General features: G+C 62.5%; 1 protein-coding gene across 2 annotated transcripts in view; it reads left to right on the top strand.

Annotated features, from left to right (window-relative positions):
• NCKAP1L (NCK associated protein 1 like) overlaps nucleotides 1-15,942 on the top strand; it is a 92,089-nt gene that overhangs the window by 46,935 nt on the left and 29,212 nt on the right. For both annotated transcript variants that reach the window (XM_030546195.1, XM_030546194.1), the window contains exons 17-26: nucleotides 17-149; nucleotides 553-672; nucleotides 2,460-2,599; nucleotides 3,346-3,477; nucleotides 4,069-4,287; nucleotides 5,844-5,974; nucleotides 6,686-6,783; nucleotides 8,111-8,204; nucleotides 10,215-10,297; nucleotides 10,861-10,941. In XM_030546195.1, the coding sequence (XP_030402055.1) occupies nucleotides 17-149; nucleotides 553-672; nucleotides 2,460-2,599; nucleotides 3,346-3,477; nucleotides 4,069-4,287; nucleotides 5,844-5,974; nucleotides 6,686-6,783; nucleotides 8,111-8,204; nucleotides 10,215-10,297; nucleotides 10,861-10,941 (1,231 nt within the window). The remainder of the gene's footprint in view (nucleotides 1-16; nucleotides 150-552; nucleotides 673-2,459; nucleotides 2,600-3,345; nucleotides 3,478-4,068; nucleotides 4,288-5,843; nucleotides 5,975-6,685; nucleotides 6,784-8,110; nucleotides 8,205-10,214; nucleotides 10,298-10,860; nucleotides 10,942-15,942) is intronic.

Here is a 15,942-nt window from a genome sequence, read left to right as displayed (position 1 = left end):
CCTTCCACCCTGACAGTTTCTACGTCCGCCCCTTCGAGAAGCTGTTTGCTCTGACCATGGAGGAGCCGGCCATGCTGCGCTTCACCATCGTCTTCCCGCTCGTCTGCAGCCACTTTGCCCGCTGCACCCACCCCATGTGTCCAGAGGAGGTACGTAACTGGGGGGGTAATGCATGAGGAGGGGCACTGCCTGGGGAGAGCCTGGGGGGCATGCATGGTGATGCATCGGGGAGGTGCGGGGGACATGCATGCGGATTTAGGGGGGACATGGGGACATGGGTGGCAATATAAAGGCAAAGAACCCCCCTGTGAGAGGGCCGGGGGGCATGCATGATGATCCATGTGGGGGGAACTCGGGGGAGGAGGCGTGGGCAGGCATGCATGGAGATGTGTGGGTGAGGAGCAAGTGGGGGACACAGGACAATGCATGAGGGGGGGCAGGGTTGCCTCCCCCATGGGGTAAGAAGCTCAGTGGCTGGCGTTTGAGATCTGTGGCTGGAAGGTGCCAGGTGGGGAAGCAGAGCCGTGAGCAGTCCCTGGCCTCTCTCCGCAGTATCCCCATCTGAAGAGCTGCAGCCTGGGTCTATGCAACAGCTTCCTGGAAGAGATTGCCAAGCAGGCTGCCAACTCGATCATGGACGCATGTGCCGAGCAGCGCAAACTCAGTGAGCAGGTGAGGGGTGTGGCACGGTGCTGGGGGGTGTTGGGGGATCTGCCAGCCTGGGGGCCCCTCTGTGAGCAGGTGAGGGGTGTGGCACAGTGCCAGGCGGTGCCTGGGGGATCTGTCAGCCTGGGGGCCCCTCTGTGAGCAGGTGAGAGGTGTGGCACAGTGCCGGGGGGTGCCTGGGGGATCTGCCAATGTGGGGGCCCCTCTGTGAGCAAGTGAGGGGCGTGGCACAGTGCTGGGGGGGTGTTGGGTGATCTGCCAGCCTGAGGGCCCCTCTGTGAGCAGCTGAGGAGTGTGGCACGGTGCTGGGGGGTGTTGGGGGATTTGCCAGCCTGGGGGCCCCTCTGTGAGAAAGTGAGGGGTGTGGCACAGTGCCGGGGGGTGCCCGGGGGATCTGCCAGTGTGGGGGCCCCTCTGTGAGCAAGTGAGGGGTGTGGCACAGTACCAGGGGGTGCCCAGGGGATCTGCCAGTATGGGGGCCCCTCTGTGAGCAGGTGAAGGGTGTGGCACAGTGCCGGGTGGTGCCCGGGGGATCTGCCAGTGTGGGTGCCCCCCGTGAGTAGGTGATGGGCATGGTGTGGTGCTGGGGGGTGCCCAGGGGATCTGCCAGACTGGGGGCACCTCTGCAACCAGTTGAAGGGTGTGGCATGGTGTCAGGGGTCAGGGGGCAGCCACTAGACTGGGGGCATGGGGGCCCTCTGCGAGCAAGTGAGGGGCGTGGCATGGTGCTGTGGGTGCTGGGGGAGCTTGTACCATTGGGGCGGTGCCCAGGGCAGCTGCCAGCCTGGGGGCCCCTTTGCGAGCAGGTGAGGGGTGTGGCACGGTGCTGGGGGGTGTTGGGGGATCTGGCAGATTGGGGGCCCCTCTGTGAGCAGGTGAGGGGTGTGGCACAGTGCCAGGGGATGCCCGGGGGATCTGCCAGTGTGGGGGCCCCTCTGTGAGCAGGTGAGGGGTGTGACACGGTGCCGGGGGGTGCCCGGGGGATCTGCCAGACTGGTGGCACCTCTGAAACCAGGTAAAGGATGCGGCACAGTGTCAGGGGGTCCCCTCCCCCCAGGGCAGCCGCTAGACTGAGGGCATGGGGGCCCCTCTGCAAGCAAGTGAGGGACGTGGCATGGTGCTGGGGGTGCCGGAGGAGCTTGTGCCCTTGGGGCAGTGCCCAGGGCAGCTGCCAGCCTGGGGGCCCCTTTGCGAGCAGGTGAGGGGCGCAGCACAGTGCTGGGGATGCCTGGGGTAGCTGCCAGCCTGTGGGCCACTTTGTGAGCAGGTGAGGGGCATGGGCATGGGGCTGGTTGGTACCGGGGGAGCTGCCAAACTGGGGGCACATCAGTGAGCAAGGGGGTTATGGGGCATGGCATGGCACTGGGTGGGTTTGCTTCCAGCCTGGGGTTCAGTGGGCAGGTGAGGGGCACAGGGTGTGGCATGGTCCTGGGTGGGGTACCTTGTTGAGGTGCCAGCTGAATGCACAGCAGCAGTTGCATGTACCAGGATTGCTCACCATCTGGGCGCGCTGACTGAGGGCTGTGGCCGGCCCTCCACAGGCTGCTCTCCAGGCTGGCAGAGCCCTGCAGGGCTGTTTGGTGCTGGAGGGTATGGAGATGGCCGTATTTGGAGTCGTGTAGCCTTGCCAGGGCAAGATGAGCCAGATGCCAGGCAGGTGGGATGTGTCCTGCACCAGGACTGCGGTGCGGGGGGAGGGGACCCTATGTGCATCTGGGGGGCTGCCAAATCCTGGCCCTCCAAGCCCCCAGCCCCTCACTCGCTCAGTGCCCCCGTCTCTATCTCCTGGGAAGCTGCTGCCCAAACACTGCGCCTCCACCATCAGCAAGGCCCGGAACAAGAAGGCCCAGAAGCAGCCCCCCAAGAAGGGGGAGCCGGAGCGGGACAAGCCAGGGGCCGAGAGCCAGAGGAAGGACCGGATCGTGGTGACCAAGTAAGCCCACCGCATGGGGGTCTCCCAAGGGGCATTAGAGCTGCTCTGCCATCCCCTGGGGGTGGGGTTCTCCCCATTCAGAGGACTCCTCCCCCTGTGCTTCAGATGGCTGGGGTAACTGGGCAGTGGGGGGACAGGTTCTGGGTCCCCAGAATGGCTGATGGCTCAGATCCGGGAAGCGATACTGGTACCTGGCCCTTCATAAGCACTCCCAGCCTTCCCATTGCCCAAGATACACTTGGTTCATTGGACTGCCCATCGCCCCTCGGAGTGCAGGTGGGGGTGAACCCAGGCATCGGGGCTGCCCTGTTGCCCCTCAGAGCAGAGGTGGGGTGAGCCCAGGCATCTGGGCTGCCTGTCGCCCCTCAGAGCGGACGTGGCAGTGAACCCAGGCATCTGGGCTGCCTGTCGCCCCTCGGAGCAGAGGTGGGGTGAACCCAGGCATCCAGGCTGCCTGTCGCCCCTTGGAGCGGAGGGGGTAGTGAACCCAGGCATCCGGGCTGCCTGTTGCCCCTTGGAGAGGAGGGGGTGGTGAACCCAGGTGTCCGGGCTGCCCATCGCCCCTCGGAGCAGAGGTGGGGTGAACCCAGGCATGTGTGCTGCCCACTTTCCCATTCATTTGAATGATCCCACCACATTTGGGGTCTGGGAGCTAGTGTGCGTTGGGCTGACAGGTGTGGGGGAGGGGCCCAGGCACCAGAGCCATTTGCGGCGAGCGGTGACCGGGCCGGCGTCTCTGCCCCCAGCATGGACAAGCTGCACCAGGTGCTGAGCGAGCTCTCCCTGAGCATCAACCACGTCCCCAGCTTCACCGTCTTCGAGCACACGGTCACACCGTCCGAATACCTCAGCAGCCACCTGGAGACGCGGCTCAACAGGTCCGTAGGCCCCGTGGCTGGCTGGCTGCGGCGTGTCCCTGCGCATGGCCCATGGGCCTCGGGCAGGCGGGGATGGGAGTGCGGCGGGTCCCTGACCATGGCCCATGGGCTGGGAGGGGGACACATTGCGTTCCTGCCCACAACCTTTGGGTGAGTGGGGATGGCAGAGTGGTGTGTCCCTGCCCATGGCCTTTGAGCAGGTGGGGAGGGGGACACAGCATGTCCCTGTCAGTGGTCCTCAGGCAGGTGGGTGGGGAGCGGGATGCGGCGTGTCCCTGTCCATGGCCCTCAGGCGGGAGGGTGGGGAGAGGGGCACAGTTTGTCCCTGTCCATGGCCCTCAGGCGAGCGGATGGGGAGGGGAACATGGTGTGTCCCTGTCCATGGCCCTCGGGCTGGGAGACTGAGTAGGCTATTGGTGCTATTACATCCACAAGCCCCAGCCAACTTCTGAGCTGAGTTGTGCTGGGAGATGCGCATTCGCAGGGAACATGGGAGTGGGGCTGGGTGCTTTCAGTGGGGAGGTTGTGGGCTCAGCAGATCCACTCAGGGATCTGTGTGGGGCCCCCTCTGAGCCCCCCATCCCCTTACAGATCCTTCGTGTGGATGGCCAGCTACAACCAGGCTACGCAGGAGATTGCGCGGCCCTCTGAGGTGCTGGCTGGCCTGCGCTCCTACCTTGCCTTCATCCAGTCACTGGGGCAGTTCACGTGCATGGACTCCAGCCGCATCATCCGCAACGTCCTGCTTCAGCAGACACAACCCCTGGACTCCAGCGGGGAGCAGACCCTCACCACCATCTACACCAACTGGTGGGTGCCTGGGCTGGGGGCAGGAGAGAGCCCTGGGTATCCTTGGGCCATGGGGCAGGAGAGCCTGGGAGATGCCTGGAGGGATGGGGGAAATGGGAAAAGCTGACCTATGAGGAAAGGTTGAAAGTCTTGGGCATGCCGAGCATAGAGCAGAGAAGGCCAAGGCAGGACTTGACACCAGTCTTTAGCTACGGTCAGGGCTGTTCCGAAGAAGGCCGAGGCCCTGTTGTTCTCCATGTGCATTGATGGGACATGAAGGAATGGGCTATTTGCAGCCAGGGGACTCTCGGTTAGATAGTGGGAAAAGCTTCCTGGGGTCGCTGGGCTCTGAAGCAGGCTCCGAGGGGGTTGTGGAATCCCCATCACTGGAGGTTTGTAGGAACTGGTTGGACAAATCCCTGTCAGGGATGGTCCAGATGTCCTGCCTCTGTGCCTGGCCTATGTGGCCTCTCGTGGTCCCTTCCAGTCCCATATTTCTGTGGTTCTGTGCACCTGGGGGGATTTATGGGGCTGAAATGCTGGTGCTCGGAGAGCGACGGGTGGCCCTGCCCAGCATGGGGACAGCAATGGAGAAACAGTTAGGCCCCTTGATCTCGCACTTTCTGGGCAAATAGGGCTGGGGAGGAGAGGGAACAAAAACCTACTTCTAGAGCCAACAAGGGAGCAGGCTGCCCATGTGAGAACTTTCCTTAGCCAGTGCCCCTCAATCCTGACCCACAGCCCTCTGCTATCCCAGCCCTGGGCTCCTCCCAGCTCTGCCAGTTCCCCTCAATCCCGACCCACAGCCCTCTGCTGTCTGAGCCCTGGGCTCCTCCCAGCTCTGCCAGTTCCCCTCAATCCCGACCCACAGCCCTCTGCTGTCTGAGCCCTGGGCTCCTCCCAGCTCTGCCAGTTCCCCTCAATCCCGACCCACAGCCCTCTGCTGTCTGAGCCCTGGGCTCCTCCCAGCTCTGCCAGTTCCCCTCAATCCCGACCCACAGCCCTCTGCCGTCTGAGCCCTGGGCTCTCCTCCAGCTCTGCCAGTTCCCCTCCATCCCGACCCACAGCCCTCTGCCGTCTGAGCCCTGGGCTCTCCTCCAGCTCTGCCAGTTCCCCTCCATCCCGACCCACAGCCCTCTGCTATCCCAGCCCTGGGCTCCCATCCCCCCAGCTCTGCCAGTGCCCCTCAATCCCGACCTGCAGTCACTGCTAGCCCAGCCCTGAGCTGACCCAAGTTCTGTCAGTGCCCATCACTCCCGACCCACAGCCCCTGCTATCCCAGCCCTGGGCTCCTGCTCAGCTTTGCCAGTTCCCCTCAATCCTGACCCACAGCTCCTGCTATCCAAGCTCTGGGCTCCTGCTCAGCTCTGCCAGTGCCCCTCAATCCCGACCCGCAGCCCCTGCTAGCCCAGCTCTGAACTCCCCACACAGCTCTGCTGGTGCCCCTCAATTCCATCCCATGCTCACACACCGGTACAAAGGAGTTTGGGCTCTGGCAGGGCAGACTCAGAGCAGGCTGGAGAACAATGCTGGGCCTGGCTGTCCAGTGTAAGTGGATGCTTTTTGGCTCCATGCAGGTACCTGGAGGCGCTGCTGCGCCAGGCCAGCACTGGGGCTATTGTGCTGTCCCCAGCCATGCAGGCCTTCATCAGTGTCCCCAGGGAGGGGGAGCAGAGTTTCAGTGCAGAGGAGTTTTCAGACATCTCAGGTGAGCCGCAGCAGCTCCATGCACTGATGATGGGGCTGCGTGACGGCGGGATGCAGAGGGGGCTGCATGGCGGTGGGACAGCTGGCTCTGGCTGATTCTGGGGACGGGGGTGAGGATGCGTGGTGGCAGGACAGCCGGCCCTGGGGACGGGGGGTGGAGACACACAGCAGCAGGCCAGCTGGCTGTGGGGCTGAGGGTTGGAATATGCAGCGGCGGGACGGCCAGTTCTGGGGATGGGGATGGGGATGCAAGGTGGCAGGACGGCTCTGGAGATGGGGCTGAGAATGCGTGGAGGCCAGACGGCCCTGGGGTTGGGGCTGGGGATGCTCGGCGGTGGGACGGGGATGGGGATATGCAGCGGCTGGACGGCTCTGGGGATGGAGATGGGGATATGCAGCGGTGGGACGGCTCTGGGGATGGGGATGGGGATGAGGATATGCGGCGGCTGGACAGCTCTGGGGATGGGGATATGCGGCGGTGGGACGGCTCTGGGGATGGGGCTGAGGATGCATGGCAGCCAGACGGCCCTGGGTTTGGGGCTGGGGATGCGTGGTGGTGGGACGGCTGGCTCAGAGTGAGCTGGGCTGGCTGGCTGGAGACTGGGAGGCCCGGTGCTGGGACATGCTGTTCTGGGGTGTGTGAGGGCTGGGTGTGACCCAAGCAGGCCAGAAGGAGCTAACACTCTGTGTATGATCCGCTCCCCTCCCCCAGAGATGCGGGCGCTGGCCGAGCTGCTGGGTCCCTATGGCATGAAGTTCCTGAGCGACAACCTCATGTGGCACGTCACCTCGCAGGTGGTGGAGCTGAAGGTAGGAGGCTGAGGTGGGAGAAGCCACTGCTGGGTGCACTCAACTCCCCAGGGCTACGGGCTGGGCAGGCAGCGGGAGTCAGTGCTTAGAGCAGAGTACCCAGGACTCCTGGGTTCCCTGGGAGCAGTGTGGAGTTAGCGGGGTAGAGCAGGGGGTCTGGGAGCCAGGACTCCTGGGTTCCCTGGGAGCAGTGTGGAGTTCGTATGGTAGAGCAGGGGGTCTGGGAGCCAGGACTCCCGGGTTCTCTGGGAGCGGTGTGAGGTTGGTGTGGTAGAGCAGGGGGTCTGGGAGCCAGGACTCCTGGGTTCCCTGGGAGCAGTGTGGAGTTCGTATGGTAGAGCAGGGGGTCTGGGAGCCAGGACTCCCGGGTTCTCTGGGAGGAGTGTGGAGTTATTAGGATAGAGCAGCATGGGAGCTGGGAGCCAGGACTCCTGGGTTTTATTGCCAGACCTGTCACTGGCTTGGTGTGTTCCCAGTGGATAATATCCCATCAGCTCCCAGCTGACTGTGCGGAGCACAGGGCCCCCACTTCTAGGTTCATGTGATTGTTATATGGGGTTCAGGACATCAGTGTCTGGGAGGTCCCTTCCGAGCTGGAGGTGCTGGCGTTGGGCAAAATACTGATATCAGTGGGGAGTCCCATGGCAGCAGCCCCTGGCTCTGGGTGAGTTGGGTTTGACTGGTTCTGGCATTGGGTGAGTTGGACTGGGCTGGTTCTGGTTCTGACTGGCTATGGGCCAGTCGGGCCTGGCTGAATCTGGCTATAGGCCAGTCAGGCCTGGCTGGTTCTGGTTCTGGCTGGCTATGGGCCAGTCGGGCCTGGCTGGCTCTGGCTATGGACCAGTCATGCCGGGCTGCTTCTGGTTCTGGGTGGCTATGGGCCAGTCGGGCCTGGCTGAATCTGGCTATAGGCCAGTCAGGCCTGGCTGGTTCTGGCTATGGACCAGTCATGCCGGGCTGGTTCTGGTTCTGGGTGGCTATGGGCCAGTCGGGCCTGGCTGGCTCTGGCTATGGACCAGTCATGCCGGGCTGTTTCTGGTTCTGGGTGGCTATGGGCCAGTCGGGCCTGGCTGAATCTGGCTATAGGCCAGTCAGGCCTGGCTGGTTCTGGTTCTGGCTGGCTATGGGCCAGTCAGGCCTGGCTGGTTCTGGCTATGGACCAGTCATGCTGGGCTGGTTCTGGTTCTGGGTGGCTATGGGCCAGTCAGGCCTGGCTGGCTCTGGCTCTGGTTCTGACTCTGGGTCAGTCGGGCCTGGCTGGCTTTGGCTCTGGCTGGTTCCGGCTCTGGCTGGCCCCCGTTTACCATTGTGATTGTGTCTGTTGCAGAAGTTGGTGAGTGAGAACATGGACGTGCTGGTGCAGATCCGCTCCAACTTCTACAAACCAGAGCAGATGGTATCACTGCTGCCCAGGCTGACGTGTAAGTGTCATTCCCCCCCCATTGTCCCCTCCCTGGCATCTGCATTGAACCCCCTTCCCAATCCATGGACGGCTGAGGATGGAGTTCAGGGCTGAGCTGCAATGAGCACTGAGTGGAGAGGAGACTCAGGTGGGGAATAGCAGGTGGGGTGAGGAAAGGGACTGGGGGTTGGGGTGAGGGGCCCTGGCAGAGCTGGGGCTCAGGAGGGGGCTGAGGGTTGGGGTGAGGGGTAGTGGCAGAGCTGGGGGCTCAGGACGTGGGGCTGAGGGTTGGGGTGAGGGGCACTGGCAGAGCCGGGGGCTCAGGAGGGGGCTGAGGGTTGGGGTGAGGGGTAGTGGCAGAGCCGGGGGCTCAGGACGTGGGGCTGAGGGTTGGGGTGAGGGGTAGTGGCAGAGCTGGGGGCTCAGGAGGGGGGCTGAGGGTTGGAGTGAGGGGCACTGGCAGAGCCAGGGGCTCAGGAGGGGGGCTGAGGGTTGGGGTGAGGGGTAGTGGCAGAGCTGGGGGCTCAGGAGGTGGGGCTGAGGGTTGGGGTGAGGGGTAGTGGCAGAGCTGGGGGCTCAGGAGGGGGGTGAGGGTTGGGGTGAGGGGCACTGGCAGAGCCGGGGGCTCAGGAGGGGACTGGGGGTTGGGGTGAGGGGTAGTGGCAGAGCTGGGGGCTCAGGAGGGGGGTGAGGGTTGGGGTGAGGGGCCCTGGCAGAGCCGGGGTCTCAGGAGGTGGGGCTGAGGGTTGGGGTGAGGGGTAGTGGCAGAGCTGGGGGCTCAGGAGGTGGGGCTGAGGGTTGGGGTGAGGGGTAGTGGCAGAGCTGGGGGCTCAGGAGGGGGGTGAGGGTTGGGGTGAGGGGCACTGGCAGAGCCGGGGGCTCAGGAGGGGACTGGGGGTTGGGGTGAGGGGTAGTGGCAGAGCTGGGGGCTCAGGAGGGGGGTGAGGGTTGGGGTGAGGGGCACTGGCAGAGCCGGGGGCTCAGGAGGGGACTGGGGGTTGGGGTGAGGGGCACTGGCAGAGCTGGGGGCTCAGGAGGGGGGCTGAGGGTTGGGGTGAGGGGCAGTGGCAGAGCTGGGGGCTCAGGAGGGGGTCTGAGGGTTGGGTGAGGGGCACTGGCAGAGCTGGGGGCTCAGGAGGGGGGATGAGGGTTGGAGTGAGGGGCACTGGCAGAGCTGGGGGCTCAGGAGGGGGCTGAGGGTTGGGGTGAGGGGCAGTGGCAGAGCTGGGGGCTCAGGAGGGGGGCTGAGGGTTGGGTGAGGGGCACTGGCAGAGCTGGGGGCTCAGGAGGGGGGTGAGGGTTGGGGTGAGGGGCCCTGGCAGAGCTGGGGGCTCAGGAGGGGGCTGAGGGTTGGGGTGAGGGGTAGTGGGAGAGCTGGAGGCTCAGGAGGGGGGCTGTAGGTTTGGGTGAGGGGTAGTGGCAGAGCTGGGGGCTCAGGAGGGGGCTGAGGGTTGGGGTGAGGGGCACTGGCAGAGCTGGGGGCTCAGGAGGGGGCTGAGGGTTGGGGTGAGGGGTAGTGGCAGAGCCGGGGGCTCAGGACGTGGGGCTGAGGGTTGGGGTGAGGGGCACTGGCAGAGCCGGGGGCTCAGGAGGGGGGTGAGGGTTGGGGTGAGGGGCCCTGGCAGAGCTGGGGGCTCAGGAGGGGGGTGAGGGTTGAGGTGAGGGGTCCTGGCAGAGCTGGGGGCTCAGGAGGGGGCTGAGGGTTGGGGTGAGGGGCCCTGGCAGAGCTGGGGGCTCAGGAGGGGGGCTGAGGGTTGGGGTGAGGGGCCCTGGCAGAGCCGGGGTCTCAGGAGGTGGGGCTGAGGGTTGGGGTGAGGGGTAGTGGCAGAGCTGGGGGCTCAGGAGGTGGGGCTGAGGGTTGGGGTGAGGGGTACTGGCAGAGCTGGAGGCTCAGGAGAGGGGCTCAGTGTTAGGGTGAGAGGTGCTAGTTCCCAGGCATAGGCCCAGGGGTATGTTGTACCCCGTTTGTTTTGCAGCCCCGTTTCCTGTGTGTCCTCACAATTCACCCCCCACCCCTTTTCTCCCCCAGCTGCTGACAATGTGCTGAAAAGAATGACCATCATCGGGGAGATCCTGAGCTTCCGCTCCATGGCACAGAGTGGGCTGCGTGAGGTGGGTGGTGGCCATTGGGGGTGGGGGGGAGTGGAACTGAGTGAGGCCTAGGCCGGCATGTCTGTGGGGGGGGGCCATTCAAGGCCATGGTGGAGGAGCTGGCTGCCCCCACTATGCACCAGCCTGGGAGGCAGCATTGGAGCTGTGTGGGGCAGGCCTTTCCCACTCTTCCTGGAGCATTATGGGGCTGTGATGGAGGGAAGTCACTGACCCCCCCCCCCCCCACCATGTATGCTGGGGATGTGGCTGGGCAGGGGTGCTTAGTTTCCCACATCCCTCCTAGGACAGGTCTCTGGACAGGTCTGCCCAGGTGGCCTCTGGAAAGCAGGGACAGTAACTGGCCCCAGCCCCTCTCTGGGGTCAGTAGGGAGGGTTTGTTGGCTGACACCTGTGCGGTGCTTGGAGAGCCTCAAGCATTGCATTGCTCCTTTCCTGCACCTGGCTGCTGGGCAGTTGTTAAAGAGCTGCCACGTCCCACCCCAGAGGGTGCCTGGGGCTGCTACATGAGAGGGGGCAAACTGTGTCCATTGCCATCTCAAGGGCTGGCTCTCTTCTCGCTGCAGGTCTTCTCCAACCGCTGCCCGTTCCTGATGGGCCCCATCGAGTGCCTGAAGGACTTTGTCACCCCAGACACGGACATAAAGGTGGGGGCGACTCTTGTGCTTCTCTCTGCTGTGGGTGGGCCCCGTGGCTAGGCAGGCAGATCAGAGAACATGCTGGGCTGCTGCGCAGGCAGTCTCCCGCTGCTATCCACATCCGGGCCCTGGGGTGATTGGCCCGGGTGTCTCTCCTCCTGCCAGGGGCCTTTACCCCAGCTGGGGATCCAAAGTGCGGCAATGTGTGCCAGGTCCCACAGCCCTAATCGTGGGCTGGGGGTGGGGTTGTCCAGCCACATGGGAGATGCCCCTTCCCCCAGGAGACAAAAGTCCCAGCTCCCCTCCAACCTGCATCACAGCTCAGGTTGACCTGGCTCAGGTTCTCAGGAGCAGCCACCGGGGGTCTGCAGACCCGGTTGAGGATGGGTGCATGAACCAGAATTCTCTCTTTGGCACCTGAGTTAATATTTATCCATGAGCGTGATGGAAACTCTGGGCCTGAGTTCAGCCCCTGCTCATGCTGCAGAGATGGCAATGCTGGACGCCTGCCTGTCACAGAGGCGGGTCTGGGTCTGTCCGAGCGGTCGCCTGGCAGAGCCTGGGCCCAGCATGCTGCAGTGTCCATAGGGCTCTCAGCATCATCCCAGCCAGCAGCAGCCTCCCTAGATCATTCACTGCAGTCTCCAGGCGGGGAGTGCTGGGGGCTAGTGGTTGCCTGTGCCTGGGCCAGTGATCATGGCTGCTGCAGAGGGGAGGAGCACTCAGAGCTTGCCGCGAATCCTCTGACCTGCCCTGAGGGAACCCAGGCCTCGAATGGTGCAGACGCCAAGGGTAAGAAATGGAGACACCCCCCAACTCCCACTCCAGTGCCAGGACTGGGTGGGCCTCGCTGGGAGGCTGTTCTGTGGGTATAAGCCCCAGGGGGCTCCGCTACCAGAGGGTGGCTGGCCAGAGCAGCACTCTGGGAATGTGTCATCTCGGCCCCATGGGCCTTGGTGGCAAAACTCCCCTGACATCAGTAGCTTGCGGTTCAGCAACCCACAGTCCCCAGGGCTGCCCTGGCCGGACAATCTTGTGTTGGGGGCCCTGGCGGGTTCGTTGGCCTCCAGCCCTGGGTGGGAGTGGAGTCTCCTCTGGAGAGTGGGTGCCCAGGCAGCCTGACATGCTGGTCACCTGGGGTCCTCTCTCGGGCTAGGCAGAGGCGTGTGGCATGTTGTGCTCAGCCCTGCACCATTGCTTTGAACAGGGACACTGCGCTGCCAGGGGGGCAGGGTCTGGGGATGTTCTGTCGTGTGGAGAGGCCTGAACACACGCTGTGTCCTTGGGTTGGAGCACATTGTGAGACTCGATAAACTGTGAGCCAGAGTTTGCCCTGGGCTCAGCGCGGGCGGCTCCTAGGTGGGCAGATACTGTTGGACGCTGACTGGTCCATACTGCTCTTGTTGCCCCGCTGGTGCCTGGGGGAGTGGTATGATGTGTGAGCATGGTGGGCTCCTGCTGGCTTTGGCAGACAGGCATGTTCTGGTGTGGTGGGTCCCTCCCAAGGTGGCGGCTCACAGGGTTGTATCAGTTCAAATTGTGCTTTCCTGGCTGGGCCCCATTTCCAGCCCTAAGGAGCTGGTGTTGCAGGGTCCTCGTGGAAACCAAGGGGACATGCCTGTTAGATGGGACCCATCCTTAGTATCGATATTTGAGAGGTCGGCCTGAGGATAGTGGCAGAGCAGAGCAGGCCTGTGTTAATGACACAAAGTGTGAATGGAGAGCAGGGTGTGTGTTAATGATGCAGGGTGAGAATGCAGAGCAGAGCAAGATAGGTGTCTTGATGCAGGGTGCGAATGCAGAGGAAAGCAGGGTGTGTGTTAATGATGCATGGTGAGAATGCAGAGCAGAGCAGGGTGTGTGTTAATGGTGCAGGGTGTGAATGCAGAGCAGAGCAGGATGGGTGACTTGATGCAGGGTGTGAATGCAGAGGAGAGCAGGGTGTGTGTTAATGATGCAGGGTGTGAATGCAGAGCAGAGCAGGATGGGTGTCTTGGTGCAGGGTATGAATGCAAAGCTGGGCTGTGCATGTGTGTGACGAACTGGGACTGTTCTTAGTGTGGTCTGTGAATGCTGAGTGGGGAGTGTTGGCCTGAGAGAACGGTCTGCACTGGGGGATGGGAGACTGGCCTTGAGGAAAGATACCTGAGCATGTAACATGAGAACCCAGGAAGGGGTTAGAGGCCAGGTGACACCTCTGCCCGGGAAGCTGAACTAAGGCTGGGAGAGGAGATGCTGGGGGGAGAGAGGGAGTTTTCAGGAGTTGGCTAAGGAATGGAGGGAAGCGCAGACGGGGCTCTGATTCCCCAATGGGGCTGTGGTGCCCCTGGGACCCCAAGATGGACCTAATTGGGGAGGATCCTGTTGTCTGTACCTGCAAGACCTGTCTTGGACTGTGTTCCTGTCGTCTAAATAAACTTTCTGTTTTACTGGCTGGCTGAGAGTCATGGTGAGTCGCAGGAAGCCGGGGGTGTAGGGCCTTGTGTTCCCCCACGCTCCGTGACAACGTGTTAATGACACAATGTGTGAATGCAGAGCTGGACAGGGGGTCTGTTAATGCAGGGTGTGAATGCAGAGCAGGGTGTGTGTTAAATCACATAGGGTGTGAATGCAGAGAACAGTGTGTGTTAATGATGCAGGGTGCGAATGCAGAGCAGAGTAGGGTCTTTGTGTTGACACAGGGTGCCAATGCAGAGCAGTACATGTGTCAATGATGCAGGGTGTGAATGCCAGGCAGGGTGTGTGTTAATGATGCAGGGTGTAAATGCTAGGCAGGGTGTATGTTGATGATGCTGGGTGTGAATGCCAGACAGGCTGTGTGTTAATGATGCAGGGTGTGAATGCTGGGCAGGGTGTGTGTTAATGACACTGGGTGTGAATGCTGGGCAGGGTGTATGTTAATGATGCAGGGTGTGAATGCTGGGCAGGGTGTATGTTAATGATGCAGGGTGTGATTGCCAGGCAGGGTGTACGTTAATGATGCAGAGTGTGTGAATGCAGAGGTGCTGTGGGATATTTACTGTACAGCAGTCCATAGACAGTCAAGTAGTGGGGTGTGGTGGCCAGGCAATTGACTGGCTGGGTATGAACGTGCCCACGCTTCCAGAGAGGCACATGCCAGCACTTGCCCATTTTTCAGAGCCATGGACAGGGGGCTGGGAATCCCACTCCAGCTCCATTTAGCAAGATGGGTTTCACAACTCCGTGAGGAGGACATTGGATCTGGCCATGTGGCCCGCTGGCCTGTGCCACACCCCGTGCAGGGGTGACTGTCACCCTGGTTAGATTCAGGCAAATCACAGAAGGGCGCTGGCCACGGGATCTTGTGATTGCAGCACACACCTGCCATCTGCAGGCTGAGCTAGTCTGTCATGCTGAGGCCTGTCAGATGTGGAGGTGCTCAGCAGGGCTGGGAATGAGTCATGCCAGGCCTGGATGCCGCTTGCACCTGGCAGATGGACCATGGGGCTGGGCTAATGCGGCTGGAGCTGGTGATGATCAGTGAGAGATGGAGGGGAGCCAAGAACCATACAGCTTAGGAAAGAGCTGCCTGGGGCTGCTGGTTGGGTCCCATCTTCCACTGACCTCCAGTGTCCTTGGGCAGGCAGGGCTGGGCTGGCCCAGTGCTTTGAGAGCTGGGCTTGTGGCACTGTCATGGGGGATGAGCATGCAGGAGCAGTGGGGAAGGTGCAGCTGGGATTACAGCTCTGTCCCCAGCCATCCCTTCTCCCCTCAGGCACAGCCAGGCCCTCTGCTGTTCCCCAGGGGGTTGGGCTGCACCCTCAGAGTGTGGAGAACCTGTGAGGAAGGAACTGGCTGCTGCAGTAGAACTAGCGTGGTGTCAGCAGCCACCTGGCTAGAAAAAGCAGGGATGCCCAGACGGTGCCTCTAGCAGCCAGAGAGTCCAGCCCGGACTGAGGGACCTGGAGAGGGAGAGGCCATGAATCTGCCAGCACACTGCATGCAAACGCCCGCTCGGCTGGGGTCCAAGCAGCGGTGGGGAGTGGGCAGGGACATTGCTGGGAGCAAGACCCAGGTGTGTGGGGCTGGGAGACACAGCCATGTGTCCTGATCCACATTGGAGGGGATGGACGCCACCGCCGCGGATCCCCAGGAGTTCGGCCAACACAGGCAGGAGGGATGGATGTATCTAGGTGCTGTCCTGTTTTACTGCTTGTGCTTCCCAGGGCCATTGATGGGGACCAGCCAGGGGACAGGCCTGAGAAACACCTAGGGAGGGTTGGGTCTCTGGACAGTGTGGGGTTATCTGCAGGGAAGAGCCCAGGCAGAGCTGGGAGAATATCAGCACCTGGGTTAATTGGGTCAGGGCGATCATACCGTGCGTGAGCCCCAGGGGGCAGTAGCAGACAGCACATTAGACGTCTGGCTAGGTGCTGCCTTGTGCTACCGCAGTTTAAAGACAGGGCTGTCTGGGGCTGTGTTTGCTGGGGCAGAGCTAGGGGGGGAGCCCCTCTCTGTACAGCTGGGATGGGCACCGTGTTACGGGCGGGAGCGTGTTCAGAGACGGTGGGATGGGTCCGGAAAGCTGCCATGCTGGCCCCTTTGGGCTCACCTGGGGTTTTGGGGCAGGTCGGAACTGCACGGTGGTGCTGTGGGGCCAGATCTTCAAACAAAGTCAAGCTGGAAATGGGAGGGAACTGGGTTATCCTGCTCCCGTGATCTTTGGGGAGACGCTGGGTTAGGATGTCAGGCTGGGCCAGGGATGTTCTGATTCTCCATTTCGGACCCATGGATGTGTAACTAGGTTGGTATTTAGTTTGGGTTTGGCCCTGGGGTGGGTGTTGATTTCAGCAACATCGCCAATATTCCCTTGTGCACCCAGGGGTCCTCTCCTGTTGTGTTGCTGCTGTGTTCAACCCCAGAGGTGGCTGCATTAGAGGGTGGACAAGGCGATCCTGTATTTGCACACCCAGTGAAGCCAGTGGGTGGAGAAGGGCCAGCGGGATGTAAGCAGGCTGATTTTTCATTGCCAGAGTTAATGGCTTTATT

The sequence above is a fragment of the Gopherus evgoodei genome, unplaced genomic scaffold, assembly GCF_007399415.2.
Source record: "Gopherus evgoodei ecotype Sinaloan lineage unplaced genomic scaffold, rGopEvg1_v1.p scaffold_42_arrow_ctg1, whole genome shotgun sequence".
Classification (NCBI taxonomy): Eukaryota; Metazoa; Chordata; order Testudines; family Testudinidae; genus Gopherus; species Gopherus evgoodei.
Note: the sequence above shows the minus strand (reverse complement) of the source record. Positions and strands in the feature narration are given on the sequence as shown.